The sequence below is a fragment of the Vicugna pacos genome, chromosome X (genome assembly GCF_048564905.1).
Source record: "Vicugna pacos chromosome X, VicPac4, whole genome shotgun sequence".
NCBI lineage: Eukaryota > Metazoa > Chordata > Mammalia > Artiodactyla > Camelidae > Vicugna > Vicugna pacos.
The window spans coordinates 54,234,593-54,253,686 of record NC_133023.1 but is presented as its reverse complement, the minus strand read 5'-3'; the positions used below and the strand labels follow the sequence as shown (position 1 = coordinate 54,253,686).

At 39.7% G+C, this 19,094-nt stretch overlaps 2 protein-coding genes across 12 annotated transcripts in view; one reads left to right on the top strand and one right to left on the bottom strand.

The window, feature by feature from the left end:
• The window catches only part of KIF4A (kinesin family member 4A), a 102,167-nt gene extending 89,498 nt beyond the window's left edge, over positions 1 to 12,669 (bottom strand). The window contains exons 1-7 of one of the 2 annotated variants that reach the window (XM_006217673.4): positions 12,533 to 12,669; positions 12,046 to 12,186; positions 11,818 to 11,932; positions 8,585 to 8,775; positions 7,139 to 7,231; positions 4,231 to 4,397; positions 3,902 to 3,996 (exon numbers count right to left, since the gene is read on the bottom strand). In XM_006217673.4, coding sequence (XP_006217735.1) covers positions 3,902 to 3,996; positions 4,231 to 4,397; positions 7,139 to 7,231; positions 8,585 to 8,775; positions 11,818 to 11,932; positions 12,046 to 12,165 — 781 coding nt within the window. In that variant the 5' untranslated portion in view covers positions 12,166 to 12,186; positions 12,533 to 12,669. The remainder of the gene's footprint in view (positions 1 to 3,901; positions 3,997 to 4,230; positions 4,398 to 7,138; positions 7,232 to 8,584; positions 8,776 to 11,817; positions 11,933 to 12,045; positions 12,187 to 12,532) is intronic. The other variant, XM_072956724.1, reaches the window with a different exon arrangement.
• Positions 12,670 to 12,736: 67 nt separating this feature from the next.
• PDZD11 (PDZ domain containing 11) lies at positions 12,737 to 16,279 on the top strand. Of its 10 annotated transcripts, none has more exons than XM_072956739.1 (7): positions 12,737 to 12,790; positions 13,871 to 13,970; positions 14,414 to 14,497; positions 14,738 to 14,794; positions 15,092 to 15,235; positions 15,417 to 15,477; positions 15,632 to 16,279. In XM_072956739.1, exons 2-7 carry the CDS (start codon positions 13,884 to 13,886, stop codon positions 15,664 to 15,666), a joined length of 468 nt encoding a protein of 155 aa, XP_072812840.1. In that variant the 5' UTR covers positions 12,737 to 12,790; positions 13,871 to 13,883; the 3' UTR covers positions 15,667 to 16,279. The 10 variants fall into 10 exon arrangements, with proteins under 10 accessions (XP_072812840.1, XP_072812834.1, XP_006217736.1 ...); XM_072956733.1 differs by having other exon boundaries at positions 12,744 to 12,832; XM_006217674.4 differs by having other exon boundaries at positions 12,744 to 12,832; positions 15,092 to 15,190; positions 15,632 to 16,193.
• Positions 16,280 to 19,094: the final 2,815 nt, after the last annotated feature.

Sequence of the window (19,094 nt, the reverse complement as noted above, 5' to 3'; positions counted from 1 at the left end):
TGCTTTTCCCCTAAGGTCAGGAACAAGACAACAATATCTATTCTTGCCACCTCTATTCAACATTGTACTGGAGGTTCCAGCCAGGACAATTAGGCAAGAAAAGGAAATAAAGGTATCCAGACCAAAGAGGGAGAAGTAAAACTATCTCTGTTCACAGATGACTATCTTGTGATCTATCCTGTATATAGAAATCCTAAAGAATCCATTAAAAAAACTATTAGAAATAACAAGTTCAGCAAGCTTGGAGACACAAGATCAATATACAAAGCTCAATAAACAATTTGAAAATGAAATTAAGTAAACAATTCCATTTACAAAAGCACTGAGAATAATAAAATATTTAGGAATAAATTTAATAAAAGAAGTGTAAAACTTATGCTCTGAAAATTTTTTTAAATTACTATTGAAAGATATTAAAGAAGACCTAAATAAATGGAAAGACATCTGATGTTCATGAATTGAAAGACTTGAAAGATGCCAATGCCTCCTAAATTGATGTACAGATTCAATAAAATCCCTGTGAAAATCCCCACTGGCTTCTTTGCATAATATGACAAGCTGATCCTAATATGCATATGAAAATGCAAAGAACCTGGAATAGGCAAAACAGCCTTGAAAAAGAAAAAAGTTGGAGCACTCACATTTCCCAATTTCACAACTTACTACAAAGCTACAGCAATCAAGGCAGTGTAGTAATGACATAAGGATAGACATATAGAGCAATGGCATAGACTTGAGAGTCCAGTTGCTTCCTGACAAGGATGCCAAGACAATTCAATGGGTAAAGAATAGTTTTTTCAACAAATGATGCTGGGATAACTGAGTATCTACATGCAAAAGATTAAAGTTTGGACTGCCATTTACACTATATACAAAATTAACTCAAAATGGATCAAAGACCTAGATGTAACATCTAAAACCATAAAACTCTTAGAAGAAAACAAAGGCATAAATCTCTGTGACCTTGTATTAGGCAATAGTTTCTAAAGATATGACACCAAACACACAAGCAACAAGAGAAAAAATAGATGAATGACTTCATCAAAAAAATTTAAAGATGTGTGCTTCAAAGGACACTATCAATAAAATGAAAAAAAACCCCAAAGAATAGAAGAAAATATTTGCAAGGCATATAAATGATAAGAGGCTAGTGTCCAGAATATATAAAGAACACACACAACTCAACAATAAAAAGATAAATGACCCAATTTTAAAAATAGGCAAAGAATCTGAATGGACATTTCTGCAAAGAAGATACGCAAATTGCCGATTAGCACATGAAACATTATTAGCAGTCAGGGATAGATACAGTACCAGTCCATTGAAATGAAGTTTAAACCAAAACCAATATGAGACACCACTTCATACCCATTAGGATGGCTAAAATTAAAGACATGATAAAACTAAGAATATGGAGAAATTACAATCGTTATATATTGCTGGTAAGAATGTAGAATGGTATAGTTGCTATGAAAAACAGTCTGGCAGTTTTTCCAAAAGTTAAACACAGAGTTGTCATATGACGAGCAATTCCACTTAGGTATATACCCAAGAGAAGTGAAAACATACATCCAGATGAAAACTTGTACATCAATGCTCATAGCAGCATTATTTGTAATAACCAGAAGTGGAAACAATCCAAATGTCCATCAACAAATGAATGGATAAATAAAAATAATATATTAATGTAGTGGAATATTGTTTGGCAATAAAAAGGAATAAAGTACTGATACATGCTACAAATGGATGAACCTTGAAAAGATGTAAGTGAAAGAATCCAGCCACAAAAGATCACATATTATATGATTACATTTATATGAAATGTCCAGAACAGGCAAATCCATAAAGACAGAAATATTAGTTATTGCCTGGGGGTGGGGTAGGAGGGGTGGGTAACGGGGAAAAATGAGTGACTGCTAATGGATGTGGGTTTCTTTTGTGGTGATGAAAATATTCTAAAATGTATAGTGGTGATGGTTATACAACTTTGTGAATATACCAAAAAAGTCACTGAATTGTACACTTTAAAAAGAGTGAGTTTTGCAGTCTATTAATTCCATCTTAATTTTTTTAAAAAAGAAATTTAAACAGTTACCATATGATCCAGGTATTACACTCCTAGGTGTATACCTAAAGGGAAATTAAAACAGCTATCCACACAAAAACCTATACAAGGCTGTTCATATAGCAATATTCAAAATAGTCCAAGTGGATATTACTGATGAATGGACAAACAAAATGTTGTATATTTGTACAATGGAATATGATTTAGCAATAAAAGGAAATGAAGTAATGATACACACTATAAGATGATCTTTGAAAACTGTATGTTAAGTGAAACAAGGCAGTCACAAAAGACGTCATATTATATGATTCCATTTACATGAAATAGAGGTTAGTGGTTGCTGAGGGCTAGAGAAGGGGGTGGGAATGGGGAGTGACTGCTAATGGGTATGAGTTTCTTTTGGGGGGTGATGAAAATATTCTAAAATTAGATTGTGGTGATGGTTGCACAACTCTGAATAACTAAAATCCACTGAAATGCAGTTTAAATGGGTGAATTTTATAATATGTGAATTATATCTCAATAAAGCTGTTAAAAGAAACAACTCAGAACTGTACACCTAAAAAAAGATTTTAAAAAGGCACAAGAACCTTTGAAAATAGTCTTAAGAAAGCTAAATCTCAAAGTACAAACATAGAACAAAAAGGGCACTTTTAAATACATTCAAAACAAAAAGCTGGAGGGAGAAATAGGTCTCTGCCCTGTGCTAGCAGTATAATACTGATAAATGACTAAGAGGTAAAATTCCTCAATTACCATTTCTGCTTCTGCCTTCTCAGTCCCCAAGAGGGAACTGAAGCCCAACAGGAGTAAAGAGGTAGTAAGAACTCAACTACTTTAATAAGAGTTCACATATCTTGGACCGGATGAATTATAGCTGAGGGAACTGAGAGTAATTTCAAACAACAATGCTGAAGCTATGTCAGTGATATTTGAGGAATCACAGAGAAGGATGTTCCAGAAGACTGGGCAGATGTAATTTCAATTTAAAAAAAAAGAGGTAAAAGTTAATTCCATAAATTACAGACCAGTAAGTTTGATATAAGTCTTCTAGATTATTACAGGGATGGATTATTACAGAGACGGCTTGCAAGAGCCTAGAAACGGAAGAATAAGCACTAGAAACCAGCTTGAATTCACTAAGAAAAAGTCAATTTAGGCTAATCCTTATTTCTTTTTTGTACTGTTACTAAGCTGGTTACTATGCGAAATATGATAGACATAGTATATCTGGACTTTAGCAAGGCATTTGATGAAATCTTTTATGAGATCCTTAAGTACAAAATTGAGAAATGGGAGCTGGTTGTTAATTTTTGTTAGATAGATTAATAATCGCTTGAAAGACCATTCCCAAAGCATGCAGATTACCAAATCACTATCATGCTAGACAGAGGTTTCTAATAGCATACACCATGGGGTTCTTTTAGCCTTAGGAGCTTCATTATTTATCTCCAACAACTTAAAGGAAGATATGGAAACCATGCTGATGAGGTTTATAAGTGACAACATCTGGGAAGGGCAGTGAATACTTGAGACGACAGAATCAGGATATTGATTTTAATTATAAGTAGTTGGGGGTAAAACAAAACAAAACAAAAACTAAAACTTGCCTGGGCCAGATGAAATCAAACCAAGGGCCAGATGCAAATTTCATACCTAAATTAAAAAATGAGTGCAAGGGAAAGAAACAATTTTTCACTATTTCTGAAATTAGCCTCAAGCTTGAATTGTAGCTACTGTTAGAATGTGATCTGAAATGTCCCAGTCAAGACACCAACAATAGCAATAAAAGGACTAGAAGTTTTTATCAACAACTGTGGCCTTAATTACTCTCACCTTCTTTTAGACGATCCCCTTCAGCCTTGGTTTTCTTCTGTCTTTCTGATCCAGCAAGGTCTACAAGATGCAGCTTGGAGCGAAAACTGCTATTCCTGTGATAATAACAGGACCCAGTGAGAATGGTACACAAGCTAGAGGGTAGCTCAATAGGAAAGCTCACCTGCCAGCTCTCACCTTCTTTCATGTCAGCCAAAATGGCTCCATTTGTTACTAGTATTCAGAGTACTGATGCCTGATCATTTGCCATATCAGTTGAAGAAGCAACCTATTAGTCAACCTTAGTAGAACTAATGTTAAAAATCTTGACTCTTTAAATTGTAACTTACTTGTCACTTTTCTTTCTTTGCTCTATGGAGATTGTAAAGATGGCATGAGATCGGGATGACTGGGAGTTCATAGCTGTGGAGGCCACAGTCCTACAGTTGTTGCCCTGTTCCAAACAGGAAACGGTATCCAGGGCAACTAAAACAGTCTTCTCAGTAAGTCCCACAATCTAATTCAGAGAAAGAAAAAACTCTCTTATGATTCAACTTCAAACACTTCATCAGAAATATAAGGAATAGTGGTTGAAAACAATACTGCCTTGATGTTCTAGTCATGCTAATGTTATGCTAATGAGGACCATTTTAACTAGCAACTCTGTGATCACTGCAAACCAAGGTCTCCAATCTCCACTAGGGACCTAAAGTAAGGATGCTAATCAATACTGGAGCTAGAGAAGATCTCCAGATTTTAGGATAGCAATGGATAGGTGCCTTCCAGGGAGCCCCACGTGAAGGAAAGCTTTGGTCCTAAGGACAGCAAGAGCAACACAAATAGCTACGGTATTTCTCTTTGCTACTTTCTCCTCCATGTGACCCTATATTCCTTCTTATATCTCCGACCCATTTTATACCTCATTTTCACCAGGGGAAATAGCATGTTACTGTTTCCACTGGATTAGGAAGCCAGGAAAACAGGGTCCTAGGCTTGGTACTGTATCTATCCAGGAGAACTTATACAAGTCAAGAGGCTCTTGGAGGTTCTGGAGATTGAACTAGAGGATTAGGAAGCCCCTTCTAGCCCCAATATGCTATGATTTTATTACTCCATAGCTTCCAAATCTACATCTGTTGCCCTGATTTTTAGTCCTTTATTTCAAATTGACTGCAACTTACACTTTGAAATCAGTAAATGATAAGCCAAAATCATCTTCCTTCCACCACCACTGATTCTTGCCACCACTTCTCCATTTCTATTAAGATCTCTATTCTCAAAACCTCAGATTCACCTTCAGTTCCTCCAAATCTCATCTATCACCAACTCCGAGTCATTCTTCTTTTGAATCCATTGCTTCCTTTCCCTTTCCACATCTACTTGTCTAATTCAGGCCCATATTACTTCATCTTTGAAAAATAAGGTAAAGTTTCCCCACTTGGCCTTCCTCATCCTCTTCTTTCTCCTTTTCAATCCGTTCTTGTTTAGTCTTCTGAAAATCCTGATTCCTAAAATGTCACCAAACTCCTAAGCTTTGTGCTAGATAATGATAGAACAAAGAGACTTTAGGATACTCTCCTAACCTCCCAGGAGCTAACTTAGTTGGAGGTATACACACAAGATAAAAACTTGGTAAAAGTAGCTACCACAGTTCTTCATTTGGCAGTATTAAATAGCTTACATACTATTCAAAGGGATAAAAACTAAGCTCTTTAGTCCGGTTTCATAATCTGGTCCTAACATATCTCCTATTACTTGCCAGACCATATTCTCTAATCCAGACAGACTGATCTAGTCTTATCATCCCCATGAGTATATTTTCTGTTTTCCTGTGTAAGCTATTCCTTACTACAAATATACCCTTACTGCCTTTCTCTCTGCTTCCTTACATTCCATCCATCCCATCTGAAGAGTGTTTACCAACATGTCCTTACCCACCTCAGTCTGAGTCAGAAACTCACACTTCTCTGTATTGCAAATTTCACCTCAAATAATGCTTGGGACTTAATTCCTGCCTTAGTATGGGGCATATAAACGATCTTAGAACTGGGTTAAGGGCCAGCTCGGTACCAACCTTCTTTCTGGTGAAAGCATGCATATAACCCAGGTTTCTTATCCCAACTATCCAAATTATCTTCCTGTATTCCATGCTCATCAGGCTTTCAAAATAGTTCTGATCCTTCAAGCCTTGCTTTAGTGCCTGGCTAATGACTTAATGAACCAGAAGGAAAAAAAAAATTCAGAAGCACAGGCACCTGCCCCTCAAGCACCTGTACCCTAAATTTCAACTTTTTATGCAGGGATGAGAAGAAGAAGAAGATGGGCAAGGTATTATTTTACCAAGTTCTCCTCAGTCTGTACTACCCTATTTTTATCCACTTCCAACATAAATTTTCCCACTCCTGAATACTCAAACTGGTGCTAGAACCAAATTCTGCGTGTTTTCAACACTGGCTTCTGGATTTGGCCCACTCTCATATACAAAACTCCCAACCTTGCCTCAAACTTTGTTCAGCTACAGCCTCTCATCCTACATCTATCTATACCTTGTAACAGAAGCCTCTCAAATAAGTGATCTCTTCTTCCTATGGTACTTATAAGTTTAAATTTTTTATATTATTTTATTTTTAAACTATCATCCCAGATATCTAGCACAATGTCCATTACAGTGCTGTCCAAAAGAATTTTCTATGACCATGGAAATATTCTATATCTGTGCTATCCAATACAGTAGCCACTAACCACATGCAGCTACTGAGCACTTGCTATGTGGCCAGTGTGACTAAGGGACTGAATTTTAAACTGTATTCAGTTTTAGTTCATTTAAGTTTAAATAGCCATTTGTGGCTAGTGGCTACCATACTGGACAGCTCAGCCTCAGAACTCTGTAAATAGCTAATAAACACATAACTGACATTAGCATTCCCTCAAGGTGGGGAGAGTACAGCTCAGTGGTGGAGCGCATGCTTAGCATGCACAAGGTCCTGGGTTCAATCCCCAGTATCTCCATTAAAAACAAACAACAACAACAAAAAAAACTAAGCACTCCCTCAAGAGGTAACAGAAAGGTCTAAAACTTCCTTCTCTGCAAGAGTTCCCATCTAGGAATTCTAGATTAATAAAGGGAATTAGGACCACACAAAATCTGAAAGACTGAGATGGTAATAGTCATTTAAAACCACAGAGGCAAATAAAAGGAGTGTGAACTTCAGTAGTGGCCAACATTTTTTAATAACATCAAATGAGAGGCAAACACACCTTTATGCCTTCCTTAGGATCCTCCCGTATACTTATTTGAGGGGCTTTCTCACGAGATGGGCATAAAAGATCCAAGATTTCTTCATTGTAAATCTGGTATTGTTGAAAACAAAGTGGTAAAAATAAGATGTTAACAGTGATCATTGAGGAGTGGTGGGGTCACAAGTGATTTTTTAAATTCTTTGTGATTTTCTCTATTAAATATTTTTTGCAACAAATTTGTTGTTTTTATGATTAAGAAAAGGATTTTAACCCTGCACATAATCATTTGATACTTAAAAGAATAAATTTATATATTACTTATAACAAAATTGAGACTGCTCTCTTAAGACAGTCTCCTAGGAATAGCAGGCACAATGAAAAGTTACATGGATCCCAAATTCAGTTCTTTGATGGTGTCATAACAATGTCACCTTCACCAATTTTGTTGAAATGTAAGTAACAGGTCCTTAGTGGAGGGCGGAAATGGGAAGCAAAAAGGAGTAGAAACCAGTATTTCAATAGCAACCAGAACTTTAAGTACTAAAACAGTGTTTGCACATGGTAAGCACCATGTTTGTTTGCTATTATTGCTGTTGCTAATATTTAATATATCAGGCTCCTAAGTTATTTTCACATTTGGTCAAGTTGGACACAAGTGGGTTAATCAAGAGATTAAAGAAGGCTAATCTTAGGCTAATCTTAATGATGTTTAACTCCCCATCTTCCAACTCTACCTCATACAATTTATAATTGCATTCTTAAATTATATACATCTAATTACTGTTCTTTAAAGCTAAGACATCTTATCACTTCTATGGAATTAACCAGATAGTTTCCCAGAAGCTGTAAGTTTTCCTGAATATGTGTTTTTGGTGCCATGAGGCTAAATATAACTGGCCAATCTACTTGTAATACTGATATATACTAGAATGAAAATACCCACAAAGGCAGGGACTTTAACCTGTTTTGTTCACTGATACATCTCAAGTACCTAGAACAGGGCCTGTAACATAGTAGGTAGTCAATAAATATCTGTTGAACAAACCCACTCTACTGTCACTTATGCATCTCAGTACTTCATCCAATTTTTCTAATATTCTTCATGGAGTAGTAGTATTATCACTCAAACCTCAAAACAGTAAAGGGATAGCAAATATTTCTCTACAGACTCTACAGGGGATCAATAATAGAGGTCAAGTTGGAATTAAAGGATTCCTATCATCTTTTTATACGGCAATGCCAACTGCTCTAACAATCAAACAGACTATTCTGACAACAAGGAAAGAACTGGGTGGGAGCCAGATCTAACTGAGCCAGTAAGTTTTCTCTATCAATTTATTAAAATGTAACTTACTAAAAATGCAATTTATTAATTTGAGTCATGCCAGGAAAAATCTGATTTGTATTTATTTTTCTACCCAAAGATAAATTTGAACTCAAAATAATTAAATACAAATCATTTACCTCCAAGTATGATACTTTCAGAGTAAATTCGAAGTCACTCTTTTTATCAATTTCTTTGAAGAGCAGTTGTATTACCCTAGGAATGACCCCAACTGTTGGTTCATTTTCTTGCTCTGCAGTATAGGCACCTCCCATCGAATAGGTTTTTCCAGAGCCAGTCTGCCCATAGGCCAGGACGGTTGCATTGTATCCTGGCAAAATAGAAGTCACATGCATAGTGGTGCCCACATATTTTCATCCAATCAATATACTTTATTTCCTTCAGCAATTACTTGTGACAAAATTGAGACTGCTCTGTAAAGACAAGGGTCTCTTAGAAATGTCAGACACAAAGAAAAGTTATATGGGTGCCATGAGTTTGCACTACTCCAAATAAGGAAAGGGGAAAAATACCAACCCCAGGATGTATGCCTCTCTTGACAGCCCTTAAAAGCTAGGAAGTAAAACACTTAATATGACTGAGATAATGAAGGTGGCCAAGTGATTGTCTAAAACTCATTCAGAGCTTTATAAAGAATTAGTAGAATTAGAAGCTGCTTATTAAACAGAAGGGATTCCAACATATATTTCTTTAACAGTCTTCATTTGAAAAGGCAACAAAGTTGCTTTTTACAGTCAATGAAAGCATCCACTCCTTATTTGAATTCTCAGACTGCATTTGGACCATATTATCAGCCTCCTCACAGAAATGTCATCATTTAAGTATAATTTACATATATATATGTAATTTACATATATGTACTGTATAAAGTACATATCCTTTGCTTTTTTCCTTTTTGAAAGAACTTATTTGTCTAAATGATGTTCTAGGAGATGGTAAGATGTTAAATTGAGGTTTTCACTGTAATAGATTGCTAATATCACCTGGCCTGACTATGGGGCAAGAGAGTAACATTCCACAATCTTCTGCAAAACCACAGATATATATTCATAGTAATAACTAGGGAAATCAAGTTTCAGGACTTTTTACAAAAAACTTGGGGTGCCGTTGAGTTGACTGAAAAATACTGGCTTTATTTTTGCAACCGAGAGCAACGTTAAACAAATACGTATACATTGGAATCACTTTCTACTTTATATTGCCTCTAAAGACTATAATTTAATTCTCATAGTTTTCCAGGTTAAGAATATGAAAGTAGAACTATAGTGTTCTTACTAAGCTGTGAAGGTACATTCTGAGGAAAATGACAAGACAATGAAAGAATGTCTAAGGAATGTCTAAAGGAAAGGAGGGATGGTTAATTAGAATAGACTTCGACAGAATCAAATAATGGCCCTCCAAATATGTAAATAGGAAAAACATTAACTTTATAGTAGAGAAGCCTGGCAGATATCACCTTAATCAAATGATCAAAATGAACATCAGCAGTAATGGAACAAATCAAAATCGTGTGCTGCCCAGTAGGGTGAGAAGAATACAAAACCACTTCTGTGATATTGCTGCTGAAGATTACAACCTGAATCTAATCATAAATAAACATCAGACAAACCAAAACTGAAAAAGTTTACAAAATAACTGGCCTGTGATCTTCAAAAGTGTTATGATCATGAAAGTTAAAGAAAAAACTTGAAGGAGTTTTAGAATGAAGAATACAGAGGCAGTACAACTAAATACAACATATGATTTTGAACTAGATCCTTTTGCTATAAAGGACATTATTGGGACAATTGGTGAAACGTGAATGAGGTTTGAGGACTAGATGGTAGTGATCTAGCAATGGAAATTTCATGATTTTGATGGTTGTATTATAGTTTTGTAGGAGAAACTTCTTGTTTACAGCAAATATACACTGAAGTGTTCAGGGGGCCATTGGGTCAACAACTCACCTTAAATGGTTCAGGAAAAAAAAGTGCTTTATGCCATCCTTGCAACATTTCAATAAGTTTGAGATTATTGCTTTAATATTAAAATTAAATATTAATATTATATAACACAATATACAATAAACATATAAGCATATACTATGTAATAGTAACTTAATATTTAATAAAAATTTGAAACAAAATGTTCAATGTACCTTGAGCCATGACATCGTTTTTTAAAAAAGTGAAAAAAAATGTGAATAGCTGTTGCCTGGAAGAAAGCTTCTGTTTGTCCAGAGGGATGAACTAACATCACTGGGTAGAAATTATTGGGAAGCAAATTTCATCTCAATATAATCTAACACAATTATAATCTAACACAATTGGTCCCAAAACCAATCAACAGGACTACCTTGTGAGTCAGTGATATCCTTGTCAAAGAAAAATAATTTAAAGACATGCTGGAAGTTCACTTAACAGAGATATTGCTAGAAAGTATTTTTTTTGGGATGGAAAGTTAGATTAGATGATGTACAAATGTCCCTTTCATCTTTAAGGGACCAGTATGTCACAGTTCTGCTTCTTTTAAATAGTCTTCTGCTTTGAATCCTGAATAACTGCTGTGCTAGAATAACAATTAGACACATCTCAGGCACTGCTCCCCTCTTCAGAACCTTGCAGTGGTCTTCAATAACACAAAAGTTTTAGCTTCCACAATAAAGATTTTTAACTGGCCAGAGTATTCAGGGGCTTTAGGAAACCTAAATGAATTCTACTCATCATTCAAGACTTACCTCAAAGGTTCCCTATGTTGTGAAATTCAGCCCAAATGCCCCAAGCTGAGTTAGTGTCACCCTTTTTGTTTTTATCCCATTTTGTATGAAAGCACTACTATTTCTATAGCAGGACTGATTCTATTGTATATTTTTAAGTTTTAAAATATTTTTCTTAAAGATAGAAGCAAAATTGGTTTTAATTTTTTATGTATTTAAAACTATGTACATAGTCATCTACTCGCACTCCTCCCCCTGGACTTTGAACTCCTCCGGGGCCCGGAAGCTATGTTATTTATCTCTGAATCCCTCAACAGGCTCTGCAGTGCCTGGGCCTCAGGTAGATTGGCACACTGATCATCATCAGCACCCATCAAAGAGCTTAGAATCTAACGAGTTTCCAGGAAAAACAAACAAACAAACAAACAAAAATATATACAGGTCAAAGATGAGCAGAGCCATAGAAAGCTAATATAGTATAAAACTAGTTTCAAGGGTACAGATACTTTCACAAGTAACACTGTGTTAGTCCCTAGGTTATGGGCTTTTTGAAAGCAGGACTCATGTTTCATTCATTCCTGTATTTGAAGCACCCAATCACAGTGCCTGATACAAAAGGTATGCTCAAGAACCATCTGAAGAATCAAACAGCCTCACCTTTAAATATGCCTTTTATAAGTGGAGCTACTGCTGTATTGAAGACTTCTTCCTGTTCAGTAGAGGGGTCAAACACAAAATCGTAGGTAAAGGATTTGTCAGTACCAACCACCACCTAGAGAAGGCAAAGAACAAGAAGTAAGTAAAAAAAACGAAAGGCCAGACCACGCCCCTCACTGCCATTCGGCCCCAGCTGTTAAGAGGCAGGCCCCGGACTTCGCTACGCACCTGAGGTTCCCCGGGTACGAAGGAAAGGCACATCTGGCAGCCCTCACTTATCTCTTTGGGGACCAGCGGGCGACATCGCAGGGCCACTCTTACAGGAATTCCCTTCACCTCTTCCTTCATGATCCTAACTCGACACCGTCTCTGCGGGGGAAAAAAAGATGCTTGTTGATGAATCTTGGTGGGTCAGCAGGGGTGGGAGGGCGTCCTCCCTCAGTTCTGGCCCTCCTCGGGGGGTGGGGTGGGTTAGGGAACTCAGCGGTAGCCTATGGTGGCAGCCTCCCCCTACCAGCGGGATCGCTGCCTCAGGAAGGTCACTGTCCCTCGGACTTGGCCACTACAGGACTGCCCGTCAGCCCGACCCTCTGAAGAGAACGAAGTGGCGTCCGAAATGGAAAGGAAAAGCCCAACGGAGATGGCGACAAAGAACCAAAGTCCCAGGGTACCGGGAAAGTCAGATCCTGAACTAAGGTGTGCCCCCTTAACTCACCAAACTAAACGTCTCTTCTCTGGTCTCCTGCCGCCCTTGTCCCAACCGGAGATTTAACCGCCAAGTTTCAAATCGGACCCGGAGGCGCCAGCCAATCGGAGCACAGACAGCCTGCGGGAGGAGCACGCACGCGGCGCGCGCAGGAAGACGCTTTGGGGAGGGGGGCCCGCGCGCCGCACTCTGACCCCGCCCCTTTCCGATCCCGCCCCTTTCAGACCCCGCCGAACATCCGCTTCCGGTTCCCAGACAAAACTGGCGGTGAGCTGAGTCTGAGGTGGCAGAGGCCTGCCGGCGGGAGAGGTGGTACAATATTTACCGTGTCGTGTTCGCGGGACTCAGGCAGGATGCGGGACGGGAATCTGGAAGGTGGCTGGTGGTAAAGGAAGGTCGATCTGGGGACCCTCCCCCCGACCGGTACTGATCACTTTAGGGAAGCTGGGGGCGGGGCCTGGCCCTGGATCCCTGTGGAGAGTTGAAGTCTGCATTCCCTTGGATTTCAAAAGTAATCAGATCTTTTTAGACGCGATCCTGGTTTCCTTTTCTTTAAGATGAAGACGGTAACATCTGTTTCCCAGGATTGTTGTGAGGAAGGAGTTTATTTCTATAGTGTACCTAACAGGTTGCTTGGCATCCAGATACTCAGTAGATAGTTTTCTCCCTTCTCTCCCAAAATCTTTATCACCTAGAAGTGAGCTGGGCCCGTAGACTGACAGCCTTGGAATGGGTTGGAGTTGTTTTCTGAAACTTCATGGGCTGCTTGCCCTTCTGAACCATTTTCACCAGCTTTTTTTTTCTCTATATATATTTTTTATTGAGGTACAATGTTATGTCAGTTTCTGGTGTACAGCGTAATGCTTCAGTCATACATGAACATACATATATTTGTTTTCATGCTCTTTTTCACCATAAGTTACTAGAAGATATTGAATATAGTTTACTGTGCTATACAGTGTGAACTTGTTGTATATCTATTTTATATATATTAATTAGTATCTGCAAGCCTCAAACTCCAATTTATCCCTTCCCAACCCCTTCCTCCCCTGGGGAAGTTTGTTTTCTATGTCTGTGAGTCTGTTTCTGTTTTGTAAATAAGTTCATTTGTCTTATTTTTTTAGATTCCACACATAAGTGATATCATATGGTATTTTTCTTTGTCTTTCTGGCTTATTTCATTTAGAATGACAATCTCTAGGTTCATCCGAGTTGCTGCAAAGGCATTATTTTACTATTTTTTATGGCTGAGTAGTAGTCTATTGCATAAACATACCACAGCTTCTCCATCCAGTCATCTGTCGATGGACACATTTTTATCAGCTTTGATTCACCCTTCCATTATAGGGCCTTACCAGAGATGGACAGCCGGATTCCTTACGATGACTACCCAGTGGTTTTCCTGCCTGCCTATGAGAATCCCCCAGCTTGGATTCCTCCCCATGAGGTGGGAACCATCTATACCCTTGAGTAGGGGATTTTTCCCCATAGTAATGGGATGATATACAAAAGGTAGGATGTCAGGGTTAGAAAGCTCAATGGAGAGTAAACTTAACCTTTGTTATAGCCAGGAGACCCACAGATTAGATTCTGAGCAACTGGGCCCACTGGGAGATTCTTATGGAATCCTCTTGATAGAATCCATTTACATCAGAGAATTTTGGAAATTCGGAGCCCTAATTTCCATTCTGTTGAAGTAAAGAAGTGGGGAGCTGCTGGGCTGCTAGCATTTCCCCATGCTATCCATATACCCATTTGGACAGTGTTACCTGTTCTCCTTAACCTAAGTCTGTAACTTCACCTTTTCCTGACTTCAGGGTGATGCATTTGTGTTCTGGATGAAGGTAGTAAGACTGGTAGTAAGATTTAGGGGGTTACTGTGTCTTGCAGAGGGTATACCACCCAGACTACAACAACGAGTTGACCCAGTTTCTGCCCCGTATCGTCACACTGAAGAAGCCCCCTGGAGCTCAGGTGAACTTATGGAACAATTGCATCTTATTCCAGGCTAGATTTGGTGATACCGGGCCCAGAAGTTGGCCATGGTTGGGGGTTGGATTGGGATGCAGGCAGGGAAGTAAAGAAACTTCCTTTTGTGGGCAGAAAAGCTGAAATACCACTTCCACAACTTCTCACTTCTCTCTGAGGGATACAAGCCAAGCTATCATACAGTGATGCTACTAGATGCCCCTATTCTGTGCTCTTTTCTTACAGTTGGGATTTAACATCCGAGGAGGAAAGGCCTCCCAGCTAGGTATCTTCATCTCCAAGGTGGGTATGCCTGGTAGGCAGTATGGACAGCAACTTCCCTTTATTAAGTTATCAGACTGCAGAACCCTGATGTCCCAAGGTGGGGAAGCAGGCTGATTCAGTAGACTCATTGAAGGGGCATAATGAGGATACCTTTGCCCACTTAAAACTTCCCACCTGGCAAGCCACTTGTTTCCCTACATTGTCATACACACACACACAAAACAATAGTACCTTACATTTGAATAGCACTTAATTTCACTTACAGTCTTTGAAATTATCTATTCTCTCTCACATCTATTTTCTCCTTACCAATAGGTGATTCCTGACTCTGATGCACATCGAGCAGGACTTCAGGAAGGAGACCAAGTCCTAGCGGTGAATGATGTGGATTTCCAAGATATTGAGCACAGCAAGGTGAGCACAGCACCTGGGCTGTGGTCAGGCAACAAGCCATCACAGGTAGGACACATTGGACAGGATTAGCCTAATCTGTAACTTGTTAAGAAAGAATCTCTCTTTGATAAGAGGGAAGCTGCTATTAGTGACCCAGGAGGTTGGAGTGGCAAAATACTTTCCTCCTGTTGTGCTTCTGTCCTGAGTTATATCTCTTCATTTGTACAAGCTGCTGTGTTCCTTCCAGGCTGTTGAGATCCTGAAGACAGCTCGCGAAATCAGCATGCGTGTCCGCTTCTTTCCCTACAGTAAGTGCCACTCTTTGCTTACATGGCAGGGCCCTCAGTAGCAACTCTTTAAATGCTGATTACTAGAGGCCCCACAAGTTGGAGATGGGCGATTGGGAGCTCAGGCCAGAAACTAACCTGCTCTTTTCCTCCTTTTTGTTCCTTTTTCCCCCAGATTATCATCGCCAAAAAGAGAGGACTGTGCACTAGAGAGTTGGAACCCACAGCGCTCCCTGTGGAATCTTCCAGGACAAGCTAACTAGACCTCAGGGAAGCCACTTGGGGAGCTCTACTCTCAGCCCCACCCTGGCGGAGTGGAGGGGGAGGATGGGGAGACACGAGGCTCTGCACTGAGCAAGCTAGCCAACTGCATTATCCAAACTGTACTGCACTTTCACTTCCCCAGTTTTGTAGGTGAGCTTCATTCCTGGAAAGGAGAAGGATGACAATGTCTGGGTATAGCTTAGCTTTTGGAGAACCCTGCTAGAAAAGGCAACTGACATTTATTAAATACCATGTGCTAGGCAGTTCCACACATGTCATAGCATTTTCATCAGAGTATAGAAATCAGTAGAAAAAGAGGGATCTGGGGGAGGTCTCCCATCTAATCTGCCTGGCTTTCTGATCCCATCCTTACACTACCAGTCTCAAACTTTGGAGACTCCAGTGGAACCCTGTTTTTCCCCCTCTCTCCTTCTATCTCTTCCCTCCAAAAGTAAAACACAATGCTGAGGAAATATTGGTGTGACTTTTGGATGATACTGATTGGGTGTCAAATGCTTTTGAGGAAAAATAAAAGCTCTTCCATAGAGAGGAGCCACTAAGCAACAGAGCAGCACTATACCTACTTTGCAACTATCTCTGGCCAGAACATTAGGGAGGCCCAGGACGCTTATCTGCAGTATAACCAAGGAATGGTATAGGGTGAGGGGTACTGGAGGAAACAGCGCCCCTCCCCCCATGAACTGTGGCCATTTCTCTGCAAGGGGACAGTATTAATATAGTTCTGTCTTCTCTTTTCCCAGATTCATCTGGAACATAAACTAAGGGAGAGACTTAGATGCACTTCTTTTCAGGGACAACAGTAAGAAATTGGTTCCCAATTTCCACCTCGTAGGTTGAGTATTATTGACCTCTGACTTCTCCAGTTTTCTTCACCTCAGCCCCCAAATAACCTTCTGCTCTATTCTTAGTTCTTTCATACCAATCTGTGTTAGAGATTCCAGGCCACACCTTATTCCATTTCCTTGGCATGTTCACAATACCCATTCAGAATAGAAAGTTTTCTAAAGAGGTATGGGGTGAAGTAGGACCCCGGAATAAAAGTCCCAAATTTGCCTTCAGAGAATCCTGGGAAGTATTAGTATATATTTCAAAGCCCTTCCCCTGGAGAGTGATTCTTTTGGTCTGAGATGGAGCCTGGAAATCTGAATTTTTGAATAAGGTGAATAACAAACATAGGAAACAGTTCTAAATACTAGTACTGTATCTGTAAGAAAGTTCTGGTTTTTCCTATAAATCCCACCCTAGCTCTACAATGGGCCCTCTTCTGTTGGCTCAATCCCATTGTTAGGTAGCAGCATCCTGGTGAACATTGCGGGAGGTAGAATTAATCTAGCTGTGTCTATGCTTCCTGGGAAATTCCCCTCCCCCACCCGATATAGACTATATGGTAGTATTTGCTCTGCTGCCCCCCAATGGCCATCTGAGGAAGAAACTAGTGGCAGAGATACACAAAGGCATATTGGCTGAGTCTACTGAATGTTGAGGTCCAAGACTCTCCCTGTGGTTAAAAGGCTTTAAAACAACTCATATAAGAAGTGTGGCAAACAGGGTGAAAAAAAAACAAACAAACCCAGCCAGATGCCAGGGGCCTAAGAGGCAAAACCCCTCCTGCCCAAAATTGGTTCTCACTTTGAGGTATTTGGAATGGTTCTGTGTTGGGGCACCAGCATGATACAACTGCAGGGTGGAGGTACAGGAAGAGCGTACTGAAGCTGCAAGCAATCAGAGGCTAAGGTGAAAGGACCAGTCATTTATTGAGTGTGTAGATAAGAAGGAACTGTATCAGCCTGTGAAGTATCCCAGCTGCTATAGAGCTGTATGCCCTAGAGATTGTCTTTTAGTAGTCAGAGGAGGTAAGTTGGGATTCCTGGGCCCTGTAAGAACTTTCCACCCAGGAGCTGTGAGAAGCAGTCAAGAAAAAATGATAGCATTTTCAAGGGTTCCATTTTACTCCTAAGCCTAGGAATTGGACAAGAGCTTACTTAGTGGCCAAGTATTTAAACCATAAATGTGAGGTTGTGGGAGAAGGACTGGTACTAGGAAGCCCAAATGCAATGAATTTATTAAATTAGGCAGAGAGACAGCCTAAGCTATCAACAGGAATAATGGCTTTTGATGTCTGGCTCATTGGAGGGTGTCAGTTGGATTTTACCATTGAGGTGTGTGTGAAGGTAGGAAGATAATAGAGTGTGGTGGCTGGGGTCAAATCTCAACTCCCAGGGGCATCTTCTAGGAAACACAGAAAAGGAGTTTTTATCCATTTCACCTAAAGGCAAACCAGGGAGCTACTTTGGGCTGAAGTTAGTCCCATTTTCCTTTAAGTATCAGGCAGAAAAATTGGCAGGGCCGTCAACTCAGCAAAGGAAGTTTGCCTTCTCCCAGCAAAGCTGGGAGAAAGGATCCTCTCTTCCCTCAGTGGAGACGAATTAACCTCCGGCAGGAAGGGCAAAAGCTGTGCACTGGAATAAATGTGCGTGTATGCTCAAAAGAAAAAAGGTCAAGTTCAGAGACGTGATTCCAGGCCTTTGCACTGTATGATGGGGAGATGAACCTTACCCCCAAACCCATGATAGGACAAGCCAGGTTATCCAAAGAGTAAGCAGTGGTGGGTAGCTAGAGATGAGTGCATTAGAATGATCATAAAGAGAAATGAGTATTTTTCACATTGTAACTGGTTTTGGCACTGGTCTCAATAAACATCACATTGAGATCTCTGAATTTTTCTTCTGCCTCCTTTGTAGAGACTTGTCTGGACAAATGAACAATGATGTAAGGGACCAGATAGTGGTAAGACCCCTTCTGAACCAGAGTTCTGGAAAGAAATTGATCCTTCCGAGGCATAATGATGCCTCCCTAGGACCAGGAACCCTCAAAGCCCTGAACCCATGACCTTTCTGATCCCTGACATGAATAACTCCTCCCAAGTCAATAGAGCAGAGTAGACCCTCCCAACAGGGATTGAGCTCTAAGTATGCCAGGAGCAGTTGTAGTTATACCTTTCCTTTTGTTGTTCAGGTCAGTCTAACTAGCAACATGATGATGCTGTAATTGCCTCTTTCTGCCTCTACATCTTCTACCCACTTATCTGCCTCCTTAAAATAATCACTGTTTACAAGAGAATGTGTTGCAGAGAGTTGAAACATTTAGTAGAGGGTTGGAGAGATAATGTAGCTGTCCATCCTCTCTGCTAGTTTTACCAACCTTTCTATTGCTTCCCTCAATCCCTTTTTTCAAGTAAAACATGGCTTAACACCCACTCGTGATGTTATAGACAACCACGGCTACTGAATCATGAATGTTGCTAGAAATTAGGCTGCAAGAGTGCTCCTGGCCAGCTGTGTTCCATAGCTGCA